Genomic DNA, 20306 nt, shown 5'->3' on the forward strand with positions numbered 1-20306 from the left:
TCTGTTATATTTACTGCTATATCAGTGGTAAAATGTCGATATATCGAGATAAAAGTATCGATATATCATATATCGAGAGTTATCCATCCATACATTAGACCAGTTATAGAATAGACACGCTGGGAAGTCTAGCCTCTGAAGCCAACATCCACTACCATATCTCCAAATCGTGACGTCATCATCGGATAGAAAACTTTCAGATTATGTCTATTTCAGAAGAATGTAAATTATTATTTATTAAAATGTTAAACTCCAGCTGCGCTCCCGCTGGAATAGACACAATCTGCTATGAAAAACAATGTAAAAAAGCTGTACAGGGAAGTTTTCTATCTGATGCTGACGTCACGATTTGGAGATATGACAGTAAATTTTGGCTTCATCGACTTTCAGTATGAATATACAATAGATGTGTCTATTCTATAACTGGTCTAAGGTCCATACATACACCGGCCCATGGCCATAAGAAATAGAAAAAAGTGTTTTGTTGGTGGTTAGTATTGTCCATTTAGATAAATTTTAAATACAATTGCTCTTCAGTGTAAAATTACAAATGAAATAATTATATTATTTCAACAGTAATGGATTTAGAAGTAAGTAGCGCACTTCATATACTAATAGTTGCATAAATCAAGAACCAAGTCAACATAACCTGTTAATCCAATTAATATTATATATTATTTCTAAAGAGAGTTAAATAATTAAAAAAAAGAGAGTTAAAAATAATATTATTCAACTCTCTTTAGAAATATAGTCTACTTATTAAAGTCTACTTAAAGTCCACTTATTCATTTATAATGAGTTTAAAGCACTATGCTACATTAGCCTAGTAATAACAGAAACAAATAGCCTATCTATGACTGGTTGATAATCCATGCTTTGCACTGGAAAAACTTTTGTATTTTGAAATGCAATCTGCATTATCCAGGAAACATAAAAATAATGAATAATTATTTCTTATTTTGTCAAAATTAAGTCAATATCTGTAATCTTTATTAATGTTGAGATTTCTCAGAAAAAAGGGAGGGCTGAGAGAGTAGGATTTGGCTTGAACCCATAACCTACCAATCATACCAGTGACTCACTTGGAAAAAGCTCTCTGTTTGGTTGGGCTTCTATTGTTATGTTATCTGTCAATCACAAACTGAATGAATTTGTTTAAACATAAAATGGAAATTGATTGATTAATAAGACCTATAACCATAAATATTGTCAAATTCTGTATGTTAATAATGTGGAACTGCAAGTTCATAAGAGGTTATGATTATTAGGAAGGATAACTGCAAACTTCACAGTAGTGACTCAGGCTCTACCTCATAATAATCATGGGGAAAGTCGAAATCAGAAGCTTGGTTTTGTCAGAAGTTTATGAAATTAAGTTTAAACAATCTTTTGTTGAAGCAAACCCTCAAGTAGGATTCACCTTAGTCAAGTTACTTGAATTCAAATTTTGTATAGAATAAATGTATTTTGCGAACTTGAAGTCAAGTTAACAAGAACAGAAACTTGGATCCACAAGACCCTTCTTCAAGATTTGTAGATGTTGAACATGTTTTTCAAATTGCCTATTTTACACTAATGTTGGAAAACTTGAATTCAAGTGAAGTTGACCAATGTTAATCCCTCTTCAGATATACAACATCAAAGGGTGAAATTCATATTATCCTGAATTTTATTTCAACCAATCATTAAAAGTTCATCCATTAATGGTCGGTTTCTGAGCTCAATATCTGTAAGTTCTGGACTTACAGAGTCCAGGACTAAAATAAGCTCTCGGGTTCAAATTGACTTTCTGAGTCATGATTTTGTCTTCTAAACTCTGGAGTCTATCAAGTTCTGGACTTATTTGAATCCAAGACTTTAATGCAGTAAACATGAGGGAAATTCATAATATTTTGCTGTTGTATTGTTGGCACTGTAGCAAAATGGAATCAGCTGATTACAGCGGGACAATTCAAATGAGCATGCTCTAAAAACTATTTTGTAAAAATATGTTTCAATTTCTTTGTAGGCCTATTCAAAGCAAAACCTTCGAAAGGTGCATGAATAAACATTTCATTTTATGGTATGCTATTATTGATCATTGATCCTAACCAGTAAATTTGGAATAAAAATTTGATTTGTTTTGAAAAAAAAACTGGAATAATAATAATTTATTATTATTATTATTAATATGTTGAATATGACATTGATTAATAACATTCAGATTGGAATATAAATTCCAAGGCAATCCTTGTATTATTTCGCTTGAACATTTTTAGGTTATGTTACAGTTGTAAAATGAGGTTAGTTTTTGCACATAATTCTGATACAATTTTATTCTAAAATGAACTTGCAAACTATAAATTATGAATTTAGATAGACTAATCCAAATAATTCAGGTATTCCATGACATCTGTTTGGCTTTTTATCTACTCCAAAACAATAACTAAATAATTCTAACACAATTATTGTGTTAGCTCAGTATAGTTTAGAACTTGAATTTGAACCCTACCCCAGTTGCAGGTTTAAAATCAGGCTGTTTCAAGTCCTGGACTTAACGATTTTTGATGAATCCTTGACTCAGAAAGAGGCGAGAATCTAATTCAAGTCCTGGACTTATAAGCCCTTCACTCAGAAAGCGAAATAATAAACTCCAGGGTCTAACATGATCTTTAAACTCCAAAATCTATTCAAGTCCTCAACTACATTAACGCTCTGACTCGGAAAGCCAATTTTCTGACTCCAGAGTTTAAAGCCAGTTAAAGTCTAGAACTTAGCTAAATCCCGAGCTCAGAAACTGGCTCTAAATCTGTTATAAACCATGAAATAGTTGTAAATTATGTGTCCAAGTACTCTATCAAATCCATTCATTGAAAGTTCATTCATTAAATTCAAATTCATTAAATCTGTTTCAAGCCATGAAATAATGGTAACTTATTTGTTAAAATACTCTACCAAATGTGACCAACTCAGCCTTTGACTTGTTTACAGGGAGAAGAGTGTGGAAGCAACAGTGGATTCAGTCCAATCCAGATGCAGCCAGACTACTTGGATGGTCAAGGTCAAGACATCTCAAGGTCAATGCCCTATTCACAACATCAAGGACCAGACATGGGCAATTATGATTGGCCAATCTCTGAACCAGATCAACATCAAGACACCATTGAAGATAAGTATCACATCCAACTCAATGTGGATAATCAAAGTGTATACTTGGACCACAATTACTCCAAACATCCCATTGAAATAATTCGGATCAAACCAGAGGAACTAATTGAAGAAGATGAGGAAGAAGAAGAAGAACAACAACAACAATGTGGAGTAGACATTGGAGTGAGAAGTGGAGAAATAAAGCAAGAGAGTGACACCTGTCTGCAGATTGAAAGCATCTATTCTCTCTCCTCAGATAGACTGAATTCTGACCTCTCTGTTGTTGAAAAAATTAAATTTGAAACTGGGGAAATTAAGGAGGAACAACAATCTTTTGAAACAGACCATTCAGATGCATTGATGCAAATTGAAGGTTTTTCTTCTGATGGATTATCTGAGAATTATGAAAGTGAAAGTGTATCATCTGGACTGTGTATACCATACTTTGAGGAACGAGAAGGTTCAAGCTCTGATAGGTCTGTTGATGCAACTCCTGGAAACTTTATTATGAAAGATTCTGAAAAAAATTGCAATGAGGTGGACTTACATATCGAAAATGCAAGGAAGAATGTGATTGATAGTGAATTAACAAAGTGTCAGTTGTGTGATGAAGCATTCAGCAGCACTAGAGAATTGAATCTTCATTGTAGAATACACACAGCTGGAAAACATGCTTGCAAATTCTGTAACTACAAAACAACATGGAAATCGCATCTTATCATTCATCTAAGGACACACACAGGAGAAAGACCCTTCTGCTGTGATTTGTGTGACTACAAAGCAATACAGAAAACACATCTTATGGAACATTTAAAGTCACACACAGGAGAAAGACCCTTCAGCTGTGATTTGTGTGACTACAAAGCAATACACAAATCAAATCTTATTAGACATTTGAAGTCACACACAGGAGAAAGACCCTTCAGCTGTCATTTGTGTGACTACAAAGCAACACAGAAATCAACTCTCATCCATCATCTAATGACACACACAGGAGAAAGACCCTTCAGCTGTAATTTGTGTGACTACAAAACAACACATAAATCAACTCTTATCAGACATTCAAAGTCACACACTGGAGAAAAATGCCTCTTGCGGTAATTTCTGTAAATATGAATCAATATAACATAACATATACATAATTATTATATTATACATACAGAAGTTGCTAATACTAAACTTAGTCCTAATTATAATATCCCACTATAATAATAAGTTTTAGTTGGGGTGATCATAATAATTTTCTAAAATATGTATAAAAATTTATTTAATAATTTCAGTTATAAAGGTTAGGTAGAATAATATAATACTTATAGATATATTATAAAAAGATGACAGTAGTTTATCCTATATTCTATTTACAATGAGCTCCTCGGCCTGGTAAATTCCAGTATCATGTAACCAATTCCGTACTGCTCTCAGAGTAATGACAATCAGAGAAACTATTATTACTAGTAGTTCTGTGAACAGTAGACCTCACGCAGTATTCTCATCCACAAGTACCTGATGTCACTTGTTTTAAATGTTAACAAACTCATTTCACATTTGAATTTGAATTCCATATGATATAATTCATCCAGTTCCGTGATAATCTTTCTATCTGATGAAAATTAATTTTTTACAATCAAAAATTTTATAATTTCTCCAGCATTATTTAGTTAATTTGTTTATTTTTAATCACCCATTATATTAGGTTTTTGGAAGGTGAGTTGTTTAAAGCAATATTTTTCCACTATTTTCAGTTATACATTGTAATATGTTGTAATTTAATGTATTTTTTGGAAGAATTTCAATTTCAACTTTGGTGTAAATCATGGCTTACTTTAAATAATATCTATAGTAGGCTGTGTGTAAACCCAGCTTAAAGATGCATAACTCTTTAATTGACACTATAGACCTTATACAAATACAGTAATAGACTGGCTTCTCCACACATCTGTGTAATCACTTGTCAGCTGATTTATGATGAATAATTCTATAGTATGATTTTTACTCTAATGTTGGCATATGGAGGAGACTCCTTTTTCCTTTTATATTATCCTTGAGATGCAAAATTTTCAAAAACCTTGTATATACGTCAATGCACAATTAAAAAAAGAAACATACCTGTCAAATTTCATAAAAATCTATTGACCATGACAGGGTGAGGATCTCAATTTGTCCAAATAACCTAAAAGATTATGTTCAATTATGTTTTAATTTTATGTTTCTATGTTAAAATGGGAGGTTGAGATTATACTTTTTTATTCTTTCAAATGGCAATAAGATGGTATTTTTATGAATGTTTTGATTTTGAACAATAAACACAAATAATGAAACGTTTTTTGATCAGCTGTTTAGTCAACAATGCTTGTCATCGTCGACTGTGAAAGTTGAGGCTAGAAGTTCTATCCTACTCTGAAAATCGAATTTGAATAGTTCATAATATATCTTATTTATATTCCATTCATCCAAATAAAATAATGGTATCTTATTGCAGAATACTTTATTCAATTTTAGAAGCATAGAATTGATTTCGTTTCATAAACTATTTTGTAAACACGTTCACATCAAATCAGAATCAGCTGACTTGAAGGTTATTTTACAGCCCTAGGGCCATAAAAATTTTACCGGCCTGGTCAGAAAACAATCACTTTCGGCCTCCATATGACTCACGAAAACCAGCTCATTACATCCAAGTGGGGCGAAAAAGATGTTATTTAATTAAATGCAGCTAGTCTTCAACTTGATTTTTCCATAAAAACATTGAACAAGTTGAAAAAATGTGGGAACGCTTCTACTTAGATGAAGAGTGTGTTTGTGTGTAATATTAGTGTAAAGTAATGAGTAATTTCCAATCATATTATACTAGTAGTTCTGTGAACAGTAGACCTCACACAGAATTCTCATCCACAAGTACCTGATTGAAACTATAGACCTTATGGAAATACAGCAATAGACTGGCTTCTCCACACATCTGTGTAATCACTTGTCAGCTGATTTATGATGAATAATTCTATAGTCTGATTTTTACTCTAATATTGGCTTATGAAGGAGGCTCCTTTTTCTTTTTATATTATCCTTGAAATGCAAAATTTTCAAAAACCTTGTATATAGGTCGAGTCACAATTAAAAAAGGAACATACCTGTCAAATTTCATAAAAATCTATTACCGCTTTTCGCCATCAATGTGTAACATATAAACATTCAAACATCAAGAGAAATGCCAAACCATTGACTTGAATCTTAGACCTCACTTCACTGGGTCAATTAAGCAAGCAATTTCTGTATTTTTATATCTGCTTAATTATATTTATTTATATCTGGTTATTTATGTTCAACAGACCTCGAAATTGGCTCTAACAATTTTTAAGAAATTTGGAACATAGTAGGTTTATGATATAAAAAATTTATTGCACTAGGTCTCATCCCTGGGAAAACTCATTTAAGGCTGTGCAAAGGCTAAAAATAAACTTTCTACTGGTGATATTTTTCAAAGTTTTTCGAATTGTATATCATCAAGCCATCAAAATAAAAAAGGTTTCTCAGGAAAAATATTTTTCCAATCATTAATTTTTCAGATAATTATGAGCACCCAACATTTAAATTTTTGGGACAGAACATTTCAAATTCGGTAAGAGATAAATCCATGAGATTTGGACTATAGATTCTTTATGGTATTGTTGATCTAGTAAAACAAAAATTTTCTGAAAATATAAATTTTTGAGAAATTTATTCAATTTACTAGAAATAACCAAAAATAACTTCAAGTTGAGTTATTTTTGGTAATTTTTTCTTAAGCAAACAGTATTGTATTCAATGATCTGTATTATAATTTGTATAAAGGAATTTGTCATGTAAGCGATATCATTGAATAAAAGTTGATTTGATTTGATTTTTGAGTGCAGCAAATGAATTTTGCACACATATTCCACATTAAATTTTTAAACTTGAATTTTAAAAAACTTTTGAAATGAAAATGCACTTACTTTTGTATAGTGACGATCATCACTATCACTATCTCTTACCGAATTTGAAATGTTCTGTCCCAAGAATTTGAACATTAAGTGCTCAGGTTAAGCAAACATTCACCTTTTTCATGTTGATAGCTTGATGATATATGAATCAAAGAACTTTGAAAAATATCACCAGTAGAAAGTTAATTTTTAGGCTTTGCACAGCCTTAAGGACATGAAAAGGATAACAATAAAAAATAATTATTGATCCTTGGAAAAACAGATGATAATTTCGTCGGCTGTCAAAAAAGAAGATGTATGTGTGGGAGAGAAACAGAATTATTTACAGCTGTTTTATCAATCAGCGAGAATTATTATCTAAAAATTTTAATTGACAATCAAAATAATCTGATTCCTTGACATGACATGATAATCATTCTAAACTAGAGTATATCATAATTTTCAAAGTTTATAATTATTTGACAATTTTAAGTGATTTGTGAGTGTTAATTTGGTTTGTAAATAATAATATAAATTAGAACTTTTTTGTTTTTCAATGTTTGGACTAAAAATTGAACCTGAATTCAAGTGTATGAAACATAATCTACTTTCTGGACTATTCACAGTGTATAAATCAAAATTCGGGAAGAAACAGTTTTGGGCTGTGCCTGTTAGTCCTTCCACAATTATTTTAAAAAATTGTGTTATTATTATCAATAGTTTATAAATAAATAATTAGCAAAGCTCCGTGCCCCGATATTTGTTTGTTAATATTAGATGATTCTTTCTTTCTTTCTCATAAATTTTGAAACCTACTACTGTCACTTGTACAATAATAATAATTAGAGAAGAAAAAATATATAAAAATTAATTGATGTGTTATGTTTTGTGTTGATATATCCTAAATCAAAAAAGCTATTTGACAATTTATATTGTGATTCATCACATCATACTGTGAGCATTCTTCGAATGGGGAGCATTGATATTGTCTATATTAAAGGAGTCTTGATACATAAAATCTTGATGTACACCTTAAAACAGACACTATAGTGAGGTCCACGTTATAATGGCAGTATATTTGAAAAACATTGGTGTTGCTATCCTTGTCTATCATTCAACAAAGCAGATACCACTATCCTTCTCTAGCTCCACAGCATTGCCTCATCGTTTTTCAACAACATATAAATATAATTGATTGAAAAAAATATTCAATTTCAATTATGAAAATTTTTCATTTAATCATTGAATAATTATTATATGTATGATTATTTTTAAAGGAGAATAAACAGTTAATATTACATCTGAAATACTGGTATCAGCTATCTTCTGTAGAATGCAGTGGCAAGGCAGAGGAATGACAATGCTGTTTTACTATCAAAAAACTATAATAATTAAAATTATATGGATTGGAAGACCTATAATCTGTTATAAATTTTACTGCTACATCATTGGTAAATTGTCGATATATCATATATCGAGATAAAAATATCGATATATCATAATCAAGATAAAAATATCCAGAGTTTATTCATCCATACATTAGACCAGTTATAGAATAGACACGCTGGGAAGTCTAGCCTCTGAAGCCAACATCCACTACCATATCTCCAAATCGTGACGTCATCATCAGATAGAAAACTTTCAGATTATGTCTATTTCAGAAGGATGTAAATTATTATTTATTAAAATGTTAAACTCTAGCTGCGCTCCCGCTGGAATAGACACAATCTTCTATGGAAAACAATGTGAAAAACTCTACAGGAAAGTTTTCTATCTGATGTTGACGTCACGATTTGGAGATGTGGCAGTAGATGTTGGCTTTATCGACTTTCAGTATGAATATACAATAGGGCGTGTTTATTCTATAACTGGTCTAAGATCCATACATACACCGGCCCATACCACTACCTCCTTAAACAAAGCCATAGCGCTCCGAAGAGAAAGTTCTGTGACGTAGGTATACGTAGGGGATTGAAGAGCCCACTCTTGACACTTGACAGTCAGACACTAGTGTATTGACCAGTGCAGTGCAGTCCCAGTTAACAGTGAATTAAAGTTGAAATAAAAACACATAGATGTTGTCAGTTTTCTACACTTTAATTTGGTACACGACCATGGTTTCGTGACTGATTTAGTCAGCTTGAAAATGTGACCTGTGTGGTCACGAAACCATGGTCGTGTACCAAATTAAAGTGTAGAAAACTGACAACATCTATGTGTTTTTATTTCATCATGGAACGTTTCTACAACATCGACCACAACTCAGTTGAAGTGAATTAAAGATTCCTATTTGAAATCATATATTGAATAAAACGTGCAAAATGTTTCTATTTTGAGTACAATCAAAAGCATCGATCATACTGTTAAGTTAAGTATACTAATTCATTTCATATATTTCTTTAAAAGATAAGTTAACTTTGTTGTAGCCAAAATCTTTCACCACGTGTGCTTGTGTAGGCTTGTTTAGCGTAACCTATTTGACCGTAAATTAATCCTGGAATTAAAATATTATTGAAATTTATAGATTAGCCTATTGAAAAATAATAGTTTATAGATGATAGATTATGAGTTATTATGTGAGTGATATAGATCAGATGAAATCAACAAATTAATGTGAGTTAGTGTTTTTATTGATGTATAGTGCGTTACTCAACCTTTTTGAAGTTTATTCATATTTTCAAGTTCTCAACTTATTATTTAAGTGAATTTTTTTATTATTTCTTGTATTTGCATTTTAAATAATTCAAAATTTTGAAATTTAAATGATCTGATTTAAAAACAGTTTAGTACAGAAGAAACATAACCTTGTTTGGACTTTGGATCAAAATAGTATGTCTGGTTCTATCCCCATCATTTTTATGATTGTGTATTCTCAATAAATGATAGGCCTATATAATATTTACTTGTAAAGTATTCTATTTGTGTGAGGATGAATATAAAATCATTCAAACATCAAATCTCTAGTTTGTTTCAATAATAGAAAAAAGTTTTGGTCTAGTGTTATGGTTGATCCATAACAACTTAATTTCCAAATCAAACTACAACCTATAATAATTATTAGACTTAGAACAAGTAATCGAACCCCTATCTATAAGTTTATCTGTTTAATTAGCATCGCTTTCAATCACAATCACATTAGCCTTATAGTGCTATAATATTATTATCAATACACATAATTTCAACCCGTAATGTGTTTAATGTTGTGTTAATAAGTTATCAATATTGGATACTGGTAGCCTACTAGTAGGTACGGTAGTTTAATGTCTTACAGCATAAAATACATTTTTAATAGTGTAAGCTCACAATGCTTTTTCTATGCTACCAGTTAATCAATAAGGATCTGTTTGATTTTTGTTCACAACAATAGGTCTTATGTGTTCTGAACAATAGGTCAACAAATAGTTTTGATGGTTGTCACTGACAACAATTCTATCAATAGGAAGGCTATGAGGATGTTCAACAATCCACTGGCAGAGTACGTTTACCCTCACCCTTGTGATCCTCAGAGACCACTATTTTATTGTATAGATTCTGTGCACATCATCAAGTGTGTACGGAATAACTGGCTCAACCAGAAAAATTGTGGTCAAGCTATGCTTTACCCTGATTTCGATCAAACCAATTGTAATAATGTACATGATGATAATAGTTGTAGCAACAGTAGTATTAGTGAAAGTAGTGTTATTCCTAGTCCCAATGATTCTTTTAATGTTGCCTCACTTTCCACAATTAGAAAAATGTATGAAGCTGAGTGTGGAAACATGTTGAAATTTGGTTATACCTTGTCACAAAAAGCTCTTTGGCCAACAAGCCTGGAAAGGCAGAATGTAAAACTGGCTCTTGATATTTTCAACTCCCATATTGCTAAGAGTCTCACTGAACTTTCAGAAAAACATAATTTGATGAATGCTGAAAGCACCAGTAATTACATAAGTATTTTTAGGAAATGGTTTGACATTATGAATGTTAAAACACCATGTAAAGGTTTTCATCTTCGAAATAACTTTCAGGAGCCTTTAACATGTAGTGAAAGTGATGAAAAACTATTATTTCTTCACAAATTTGTAAATTGGTTAGATTTGTGGAAAAGTTCCTTAAGTGAGAGTGGGAAATTAACTAGAGAGACACATTCTGCTCTATTAATTACCACAAATGCAATGATTGATTTTACAGAATATTGTATTAAAGAGCTAGGAATGAGTTACATACTACCAGGTAAAATCCAAACAGACGATTTAGAGTTTAGGTTTGGGCTGTATAGAAGATTAGCTGGTTCCCAATACCATATTTCAATCCGACAAATTTATGAAATTGAAACCAAAATAAGAAATTTCTCGGTTATGAAATTGAGCCTGCAGTCGGGCTCGAAAGGCTCATTTGTTATAGACAGTTTTTTTGATGAAGGAAGTGAGGAATCCTTGCATTCTTTATCGTATTATGTTCCTGATGATTTTGTAAATATCCAAGTTGATGATAGTGATATAAGTAATGTGGATTCTGACATGCCCTTGCTAACTTATTTAGCAGGGTATTGTGCTCACTCCTTATTAAAGAGGAAAAAGTGTAAAAATTGTGAATGCAACTTAACGATTGAAAAAGAATTGAATGAACATCCAAATTTCAGGCTCATTCATTCAAACGATAGAGGAGGCCTCAGATTCCCATCTCTTGATGTTGTAAATACAATTGTACATAATTTTATAATAGTTAAGAAAATAATTAGCTGTAAGGAGTTAGAGTCTAAGTTTTTGTTAGTCAGCAATCAATTGGATTTGATAATTAATGTAACAATGAGTGTTTTGAACCAGAAGGAGATGAGCATAGACTATTGCGAGAAGCATAGGTCAGAAGAAATTCAACTGACATTGATCAGGACTTGCTCTAATACTTTGTTGAAAAATTATTGCAAAGAAAAAAATTCAAAAATTGTAAAAGTATCCAACAAAAGAAAACTACAGACTCTAACAAAATAAAAGTAGGCTGTAGCGTAAACTGTAGACCTATACCGGTACTATTTTGAGAATAAATTGAATAAAAATAAGAGAACCGTGTGCTTATTTCCACCCTAAGAATGTGTCTTTTATTTTTTGATAACTTGGTAATTACTATAATATTTATTGTAAATGCTTGTAAGTTTTTCCTCTCTATGCCAAAGATTATGCTCATGATCATGATTATACCTGAGGAGTCAAGATTGATGGAACAAATTATTATACTTAGGTTGAATAAGTATATTTTCTCGATTCAATATGCATGAGAAACCTGTAATGATTAAGGCTCTCCATAGTACATTATATGCTATGTTTAATGACATAATTATGATCTGCACATCAATACGGATAACACTATTAATTGTATGAATCAATCTCTGTTACTATTTGTGACTTTCAGAAGCATTTATCATCCTTTAATTCAATGATGAGGCATCTATGAGTTTCTGATTACATTAATTCAATGTTTCGAAGTACCTACTGTATTTTGAATTGAACCAGCTAAATACTAGTTCTATTCATATTATGTGGCTCATATTGTAACATGAAATGACAAAAATAAATTATTTTACAAGAGTACATACTTATAGACAACATTATAGACTGAAAAATCAAGACTGATTGAATTGCAAAGCTAATCTTCCATTTTCAAATAGAAAATATCAAACCCTAGTGTAGTAGCCTACTACCACCGTAGGAGGTGGTGAGAAGCCCTACGTGTTATGACGTCACCAGAATGCACTATGGCTTTGTTTACGGAGGTAGTGCCCATACCCCATAGCCATAGGAAATAGAAAAAAGTATTTTGTTGGTGGTTAGTATTGTCCATTTAGATAAATTTTGAATACAATTGCCCTTCAGTGTTTAAAATTACAAATGAAATAATTATATTATTTCAACAGTAATGGATTTAGAAGTAAGTAGCCCACTTCATATAGTAATAGTTGCATATAAATCAAGAACCAAGTCAACATAACCTGTAAATCCAATTAATATTATATATTTCTAAAGAGAGTTAAATAATTAAAGTCTACTTATTCATTTATGATGAATTTAAAGCACTATGCTACATTAGCCTAGTAATAACAGAAACAAATAGCCTATATATGACTGGTCGATAATCCGTGCTTTGCACTGGAAAAACTTTTGTATTTTGAAATGCAATCTGCATTATCCAGAAAACATAAAAATAATGAATACTTATTTATTATTTTGTCAAAATTAAGTTAATATCTGTAATCTTTATTAATTTCAAGATTTCTCAGGAAAAAGGAGGGCTGAGAGAGTTGGACTTGTCTTGACCCATAACCTACCAATCATACCAGTGACTCACTTGGAAAAAGCTCTCTGTTTGGTTGAGCTTCTATTGTTATGTTAACTGTCAATCACAAACTGAATGAATTTGTTTAATTATAAAATAGAAATTGATTGATTAATAAGACCTATAACCATAAATATTGTCAAATTCTGTACCTATGTTAATAATGTGGAACTGCAAGTTCATATGAGGTTATGATTATTAGGAAGGATAACTGCTAACTTCACAGTAGTGACTCAGGCTCTACCTCATAATAATCATGGGGAAAGTCGAAATCAGAAGCTTGGTTTTGTCAGAAGTTTATGAAATAAAGTTTAAACAATCTTTTGTTGAAGCAAAACCTCAAGTAGGATTCACCTTAGTCAAGTTACTTGAATTCAAATTTTGTATAGAATAAATGTATTTTGCAAACTTGAAGTCAAGTTTACAAGAACAGAAACTTGAATCCACAAGATTTTTAGATGTTGAACATGTTTTTCAAATTGCCTATTTTACACTAATGTTGGAAAACTTGAATTCAAGTGAAGTTGACCAATGTTAATCCCTCTTCAGATATACAACATCAAAGGGTGAAATTCATATTATCCTGAATTTTATTTCAACCATTCATTGAAAGTTCATCAATTAAGGGCCAGTTTCCGAGTATGGGATCTATAAGTTCTGGACTTACAGAGTCCAGGACTAAAATAAGCTCTCGGGTCTAAATTGACTTTCTGAGTCATGAATTTGTCTTCTAAACTCTGGAGTCTATCAAGTTCTGGACTTATTTGAATCCAGGACTTTAATGCAGTTAACATGAGGGAAATTCACAATATTTTGCTGTTGTGTTGTTGGCATTATAGCAAAATCGAATCAGCTGATTACAGCGGGACAATTCAAATGAGCATGCTCTAAAAACTATTTTGTAAAAATATGTTTTGATTTCTTTGTAGGCATATTCAAAGCAAAACCTTTGAAAGGTGCATGAATAAACATTTCATTTTAAGTTATGCTATTATTGATCATTGATCCTAACCAGTGATTTTGGAATAAAAATTTGATTTGTTTTGAAAAAAAATGGAATAATAATAATTTATTATTGTTATTATTATTAATATGTTGAATATGACATTGATTAATAACATTCAGATTGGAATATAAATTCCAAGGTAATCCTTGTATTATTTCGCTTGAACATTTTTAGGTTAACGCTCTGACTCGGAAAGCCAATTTTCTGACTCCAGAGTTTAAAGCCAGTTAAAGTCTAGAACTTAGCTAAATCCCAAGCTCGGAAACCGGCTCTAAATCTGTTATAAACCATGAAATAGTTGTAAATTATGTATCCAAGTACTCTATCAAATCCATTCATTGAAAGTTCATTCATTAAATTCAAATTTATCAAATCTGTTTCAAGCCATGAAATAATTGTTACTTATTTGTCAAAATACTCCACCAAATGTGACTAACTCAGCCACTGACTTGTTTACAGGGAGAAGAGTGTGGAAGCCACAGTGGATCCAGTCCAATCCAGATGCAGCCAGACTACTTGGATGGTCAAGGTCAAGACATCTCAAGGTCAATGCCCCATTTACAACATCAAGGACCAGACATGGACAACTGTATTTGGCCAATCCATGAACCAGATAAACATCAAGACACCATTGAAGATAAGCATCACATCCAACTCAATGTAGATAATCACAGTGTATACTTGGACCACAATTACTCCAAACATCCCATTGAAATAATTTGGATCAAACCAGAGGAACTAATTGAAGAAGATGAAGAAGAAGAACAACAACAACAATGTGGAGTAGATATTGGAGTGAGAAGTGGAGAAATAAAGCAAGAGAGTGACACCTGTCTGCAGATTGAAAGCATCTATTCTCTCTCCTCAGATAGACTGAATTCTGACCTCACTGTTGTTGAAAAAATTAAATTTGAAACTGAGGAAATTAAGGAGGAACAACAATCTTTTGAAATAGACCATTCAGATGCATTGATGCAAATTGAAGGTTTTTCTTCTGATGGAGTATCTGAGAATTATGAAAGTGAAAGTGTATCATCTGGACTGTGTATACCATACTATGAGGAACAAGAAGGTTCAAGCTCTTATAGGTCTGTTGATGCAACTTCTGGAAACTTTATGATGAAAGATTCTGAAAAAAATTGCAATGAGGTGGACTTACATGCAAGGAAGAATGTGATTAATAGTGAATTAACAAAGTGTCAGTTGTGTGATGAAGCATTCAGCAGCACTAGAGAATTGAATCTTCATTGTAGAATACACACAGCTGGAAAACATGCTTGCAAATTCTGTAACTACAAAACAAAATGGAAATCACAACTCATCACTCATCTAAGGACACACACAGGAGAAAGACCCTTCAGCTGTGATTTGTGTGACTACAAAGCAACACAGAAATCAAATCTTATCAAACATTTAAAGTCACACACAGGAGAAAGACCCTTCAGCTGCGATTTGTGTGACTACAAAGCAACACGGAAATCATGTCTCATCATTCATCTAAGGACACACACAGGAGAAACACCATTCAGCTGTAATTTGTGTGACTACAAAACAACACATAAATCAACTCTTATCAGACACTACAAAGCAACACATAAATCAACTCTTATCAGACATTTAATGTCACACACAGGAAAAAGACCCTTCAGCTGTGATTTTTGTGACTACAAAGCAATACAAAAATCAAGTCTCATCACTCATCTAATGACACACACAGGAGAAAGACCCTCCAGCTGTAATTTTTGTGACTACAAAACAACATGTAAATCAACTCTTATCAGACATTTGAAGTCACACACAGGAGAAAGACCCTTCAGCTGTAATTTGTGTGACCACAAAACAACACGTAAATCAACTCTTATCAGACATTTAAAGTCTCACACAGGAGAAAGACCTTTCAGCTGTGATTTTTGTGACTACAAAGCAACACGGAAATCAAATCTCATCACTCATTTAAGGACACACACAAAGGAGAAAGACCCTTCAGTTGTAATTAGTGTGACTACAAAACAACATGGAAATCAAGTCTCATCACTTATCCAAGGACACACAAAGGAGAAAGACCCTTCAGCTGTAATTTGTGTGACTACAAAACAACACGGAAATCAGATCTCATCAAACATCTAAGGACACACACAGGAGAAAACCCCTTCAGCTGTAATTTGTGTGACTACAAAACAGCATGGAAATCAAGTCTCATCACTTATCCAAGGACACACAAAGGAGAAAGAACTGTGATTTCTGTGACTACAAAGCTACACAGAAATCACATCTCATCAAACATTAATTTAAAGTCACACACTTAAGAAAAATGCCCTCTGCTGTAATTTCTGTGAACACAAATCAATATGCCTGATTTTTTTGTTCCAAAATTCTTCTAAAATTATGTCAGACATCTTGTGAAAGTTATAAGTAATTTGAAATTCTAATGGGCATTTAAATCGATTTTGAATAATTAAATTGATGAAGAGGGTAGGGCCAGGGAATCATCAATGACACTTCTTGATAGCCTGCTGTATTTAATCTATATACAATAGCACATCCAGAAAGTAAGTTCCGTTTCAATTTATATCCGCTACAGCACTGCGATCACAGTTCCGCACATGTGCGGGAGACGCTCTGTATCAAGGAGAAGAACGTGCGCTATTTGGAGATTGCTGTCAGCCACATACGTTTAGTTGTGCTTGTTTACAATGTCAGTGTTGATTCAAAATCCCGCCGCTTGTGAAATTAGGTCTGTGATTCGTTTTCTGAATGCAAGGAAAGTGAACCCAAGTGAAATTTATCGGCAAATTTGCTATGTTTATGGACAAAGTGCGATGAGTGATTCAATGGTGAGAAGATGGGTCCGTCGGTTCAATGACAGACGTAGTGATGTGCTTGATGAAGAACGAAGTGGGCGTCCATCTTTGGTTACAGAAGAACTGGTTCACGCAATTGATGACAATATCCATGAAAACCAAAGGTTTACAATTAGAGCTCTTGCTATGGAATTTCCCTAAATTTACAATCACAAATGCATGAAATTGTTACCAGAAAACTGAAATTTCGACAAGCTGAAAGAAACTGTTTCCAACTGGTTGAAGACACAGGCGGCAAATTTCTATGAAGAAGGCATACAAAAACTTGTGCCACGCTATGACAAATGTCTGCAAAATTTCGGTAGCTATGTAGAAAAGTAGTTTAAGATTTGTAGAATTTTGTGCAATAAATAACTTTTCAGTATCTGTACACAATTTAATTTTATTACCAAACGGAACTTACTTTCTGGACCTACCACATATATATAACTCTGTTGTAGTTGAGACACTGTGTTACATGTAAATATTTGAAAAAAACACTTACTTTTCTTGGAGTATTGAGGAATGCATTTCACTCCTGAAGAGGAGCTACATCACCCTCTGATTTTTCAAATATTTACTAGTAACACAGTGTCTGAACTACTACAGAGTTATTATATAGTGTTTCCTCATGGAAAGAAACATCAATAAATCTATATGTTTTGATATTTGAGTTTGTAGAAAACATCTACTGACACCATTCCCTACAAACTCACACATATTCTTCTTTGAAATCAATATGGGCAATTTTTATGTTAAAAGCCTAGTTGAAATAAAAAGTGGACATGTCTCAATCTGAGAATTTTGAATGATTTCTTCTTAAGGCCCACCGCAAAGTATACCCATGCTACTTATCCACAAAAAGCAACCCATGCTGTGGGATGTTTTGTAAACCATTGCTAGGCTTCTCCAGACATCTGTTTAATATATGCAATGAATAATCCACTTGTCAGCTGATTGATTATGAATAATTCTATAGCAATGGTTTACAAAACATCCCATGGCATGGGTCGCTTTTCATGAATTAGCATGGGTCTACTTTGCAGCTGGTCTTAGTGACTATCTTCTTAAGAAATATAGATCTGAGAACTTTCATTGATATACTTCCTACAACAAGATACTACCTTCTAAAGATATTATTGATTCATCCATATTTGTAGATATTATTTCTTTGTTTTCACCAGATTACTTGTTTTGCTGCTAGATGATTACTGAACAGAGTTAGGTGTACTCTAATCTGTGAGCATTGGTTATATGGCAACTAATGATGTTATTTGGGAATGTGTTATTCAATGGAAAATATGTTATTTAATTAAATGCAGCTAGTCTCCAACTTGATTTTTCCACAAAAACATTGAACAAGTTGAAAAAATGTGGGAACGTTTCTACTTAGATAAAGAGTGTGTTTATGTGTAATATTAGTATAAAGTAATGAGTGATTTCTAATCCTATTACATTAAGTAAGCAATTTCTGTATTTTTTATCTGCTTATTTATATTTATTTATATCTGGCTAGAGTCTCATCACTCATCTAATGACACACACAGGAGGAAGAAGCTGATCACAGTTCAATAGCACTGCCCAATTTTCTTTCCATGTGCCTGTCATAGGCTACCTCTCTTCATGTACCTGTCATTGGCTACCATGGTGGCTAGCTTCACTCTATCCTCAGCTGCATGAAACAACTCTGCAGTATTCATGGACAACTGTACCCTCTCATCTTTCAGCCGCGAAACTCTTATTCTGATGATCTCTCTTCTTCCTTGCATTATTCACTGTATGATATCATAACAGTGATGGTTAGGTTAGGCATTTAGGGCATTCATCATTATAATATGCACCAATTACTGCAACTCTCTCGCTTATACACTACTCAGCAGTTCTCATTCTTGTAAGAATTTTGGTATTAGTGACATGACCCATCCCAACTCCCAAAATCCTCTTATACAGCCACATCTCATATGCCTGCTTGCAGCTCCTGTCAGTGTCAATGTTTCTACTCCATATAACAACACTGGTAAAACATAGTGCAACATTCTAACTTTAGTATTCAACCCCAGATCTCTACTTTGAGATCTTTGAAGCCATCTTGAAAAACACACTTCTGCTCCCTTCAATTTGATTTTTTTCACCAGTCTTCCTTTCTCTATAATTTTGAATCTTTCAATTAGTAGCCTATAGTATTTCCCAGTTATCAGTTATAATATTGTGAAATTTTGGATTTGTTTTTAAAATTTTATCTTAATTCTATGTTTCTAGTTTTTATGTATTTTGGACTCAAGATTTAATGAAACTTATGAAGTGATAAACATAACTTTTTTGGACTATTTCTATCAAAATTTGTGAAAGGTAACGTTTTGGGCTTTAAGCCTATTGTTTGTTCTTTTTCCAATCATTCATGTTTAGTTAACAATGATATTGTATCAATGAATATAAAAATAAATAAAATTTTGTATGTCCAGACAATTTCCTTAGGTTTTAATTTAATATTCTGACAATCTAGTACCAGATAACTAAAAGGCAAATTGGAGAACAAAATCTATAGTGAGGTCCACGTTATAATGGCAGTGGAGAAAGATAGGAGAAAAACGTTGCTGATCCTCTGTCTTGTCAATGCCTCCTATAGATGGTAGCTGATACAGGGTTATTGATGTAATATTAATGGTTACTTCTAGTTTAAAATAATCAATCGTATTTTATTAAGCAAGAGACTATATTTTTCAATAATTTCATAATGAATTTTCATAATTAACATAAAATTTTTTATCAATTCTACATTGTTGAAAGACAATCTGGCAACAGAGCAAAGCGAGAAAGAGATAGTGCTTTCCACTTTGTTGGATGAAAGACAAGAATAGCAATACCATTGCTTATCAAACATTGCCATTATAATGTGAGCCTCACTATAGTATTAAAATTATAGCAGAATGGATAGAATAAGTGTATTATGTATGTTTGAATTGTGAGATATTTCACACACATATTAAATGCTACCTTAATTCAATTCTCTGTAGATATTTAAGATAGAATAGAATTATAGTACCCTTTAAATTAATAAAATAATAAAACAATAATTCAAATTGT

At 32.3% G+C, this 20306-nt stretch overlaps 1 protein-coding gene across 7 annotated transcripts; it reads left to right on the top strand.

Annotated features, from left to right (window-relative positions):
• Positions 1 to 426: 426 nt before the first annotated feature.
• LOC111060119 (gastrula zinc finger protein XlCGF57.1-like) lies at positions 427 to 19607 on the top strand. Of its 7 annotated transcripts, none has more exons than XM_039441096.1 (4): positions 427 to 590; positions 2971 to 4168; positions 15977 to 16099; positions 16184 to 19607. In XM_039441096.1, exons 1-4 carry the CDS (start codon positions 579 to 581, stop codon positions 16507 to 16509), a joined length of 1659 nt encoding a protein of 552 aa, XP_039297030.1. In that variant the 5' UTR covers positions 427 to 578; the 3' UTR covers positions 16510 to 19607. The 7 variants fall into 7 exon arrangements, with proteins under 7 accessions (XP_039297030.1, XP_039297036.1, XP_039297029.1 ...); XM_039441098.1 differs by adding an exon at positions 14842 to 15940 and having other exon boundaries at positions 430 to 590; positions 2971 to 4226; positions 15977 to 19607; XM_039441102.1 differs by lacking the exons at positions 15977 to 16099; positions 16184 to 19607 and adding an exon at positions 14842 to 15726 and having other exon boundaries at positions 2971 to 4226.
• Positions 19608 to 20306: the final 699 nt, after the last annotated feature.

This window comes from Nilaparvata lugens, chromosome 14, assembly GCF_014356525.2.
Source record: "Nilaparvata lugens isolate BPH chromosome 14, ASM1435652v1, whole genome shotgun sequence".
Taxonomy (NCBI): Eukaryota; Metazoa; Arthropoda; class Insecta; order Hemiptera; family Delphacidae; genus Nilaparvata; species Nilaparvata lugens.

Bases quoted from the DNA above. Each gene is read 5' to 3' on its own strand.
- LOC111060119 (XM_039441095.1), top strand. The intron at 4,169-15,976 runs ATAAATCAACTC...ACAAAGCAACAC, and splicing joins GTGTGACTACAAAACAACAC to ATAAATCAACTCTTATCAGA.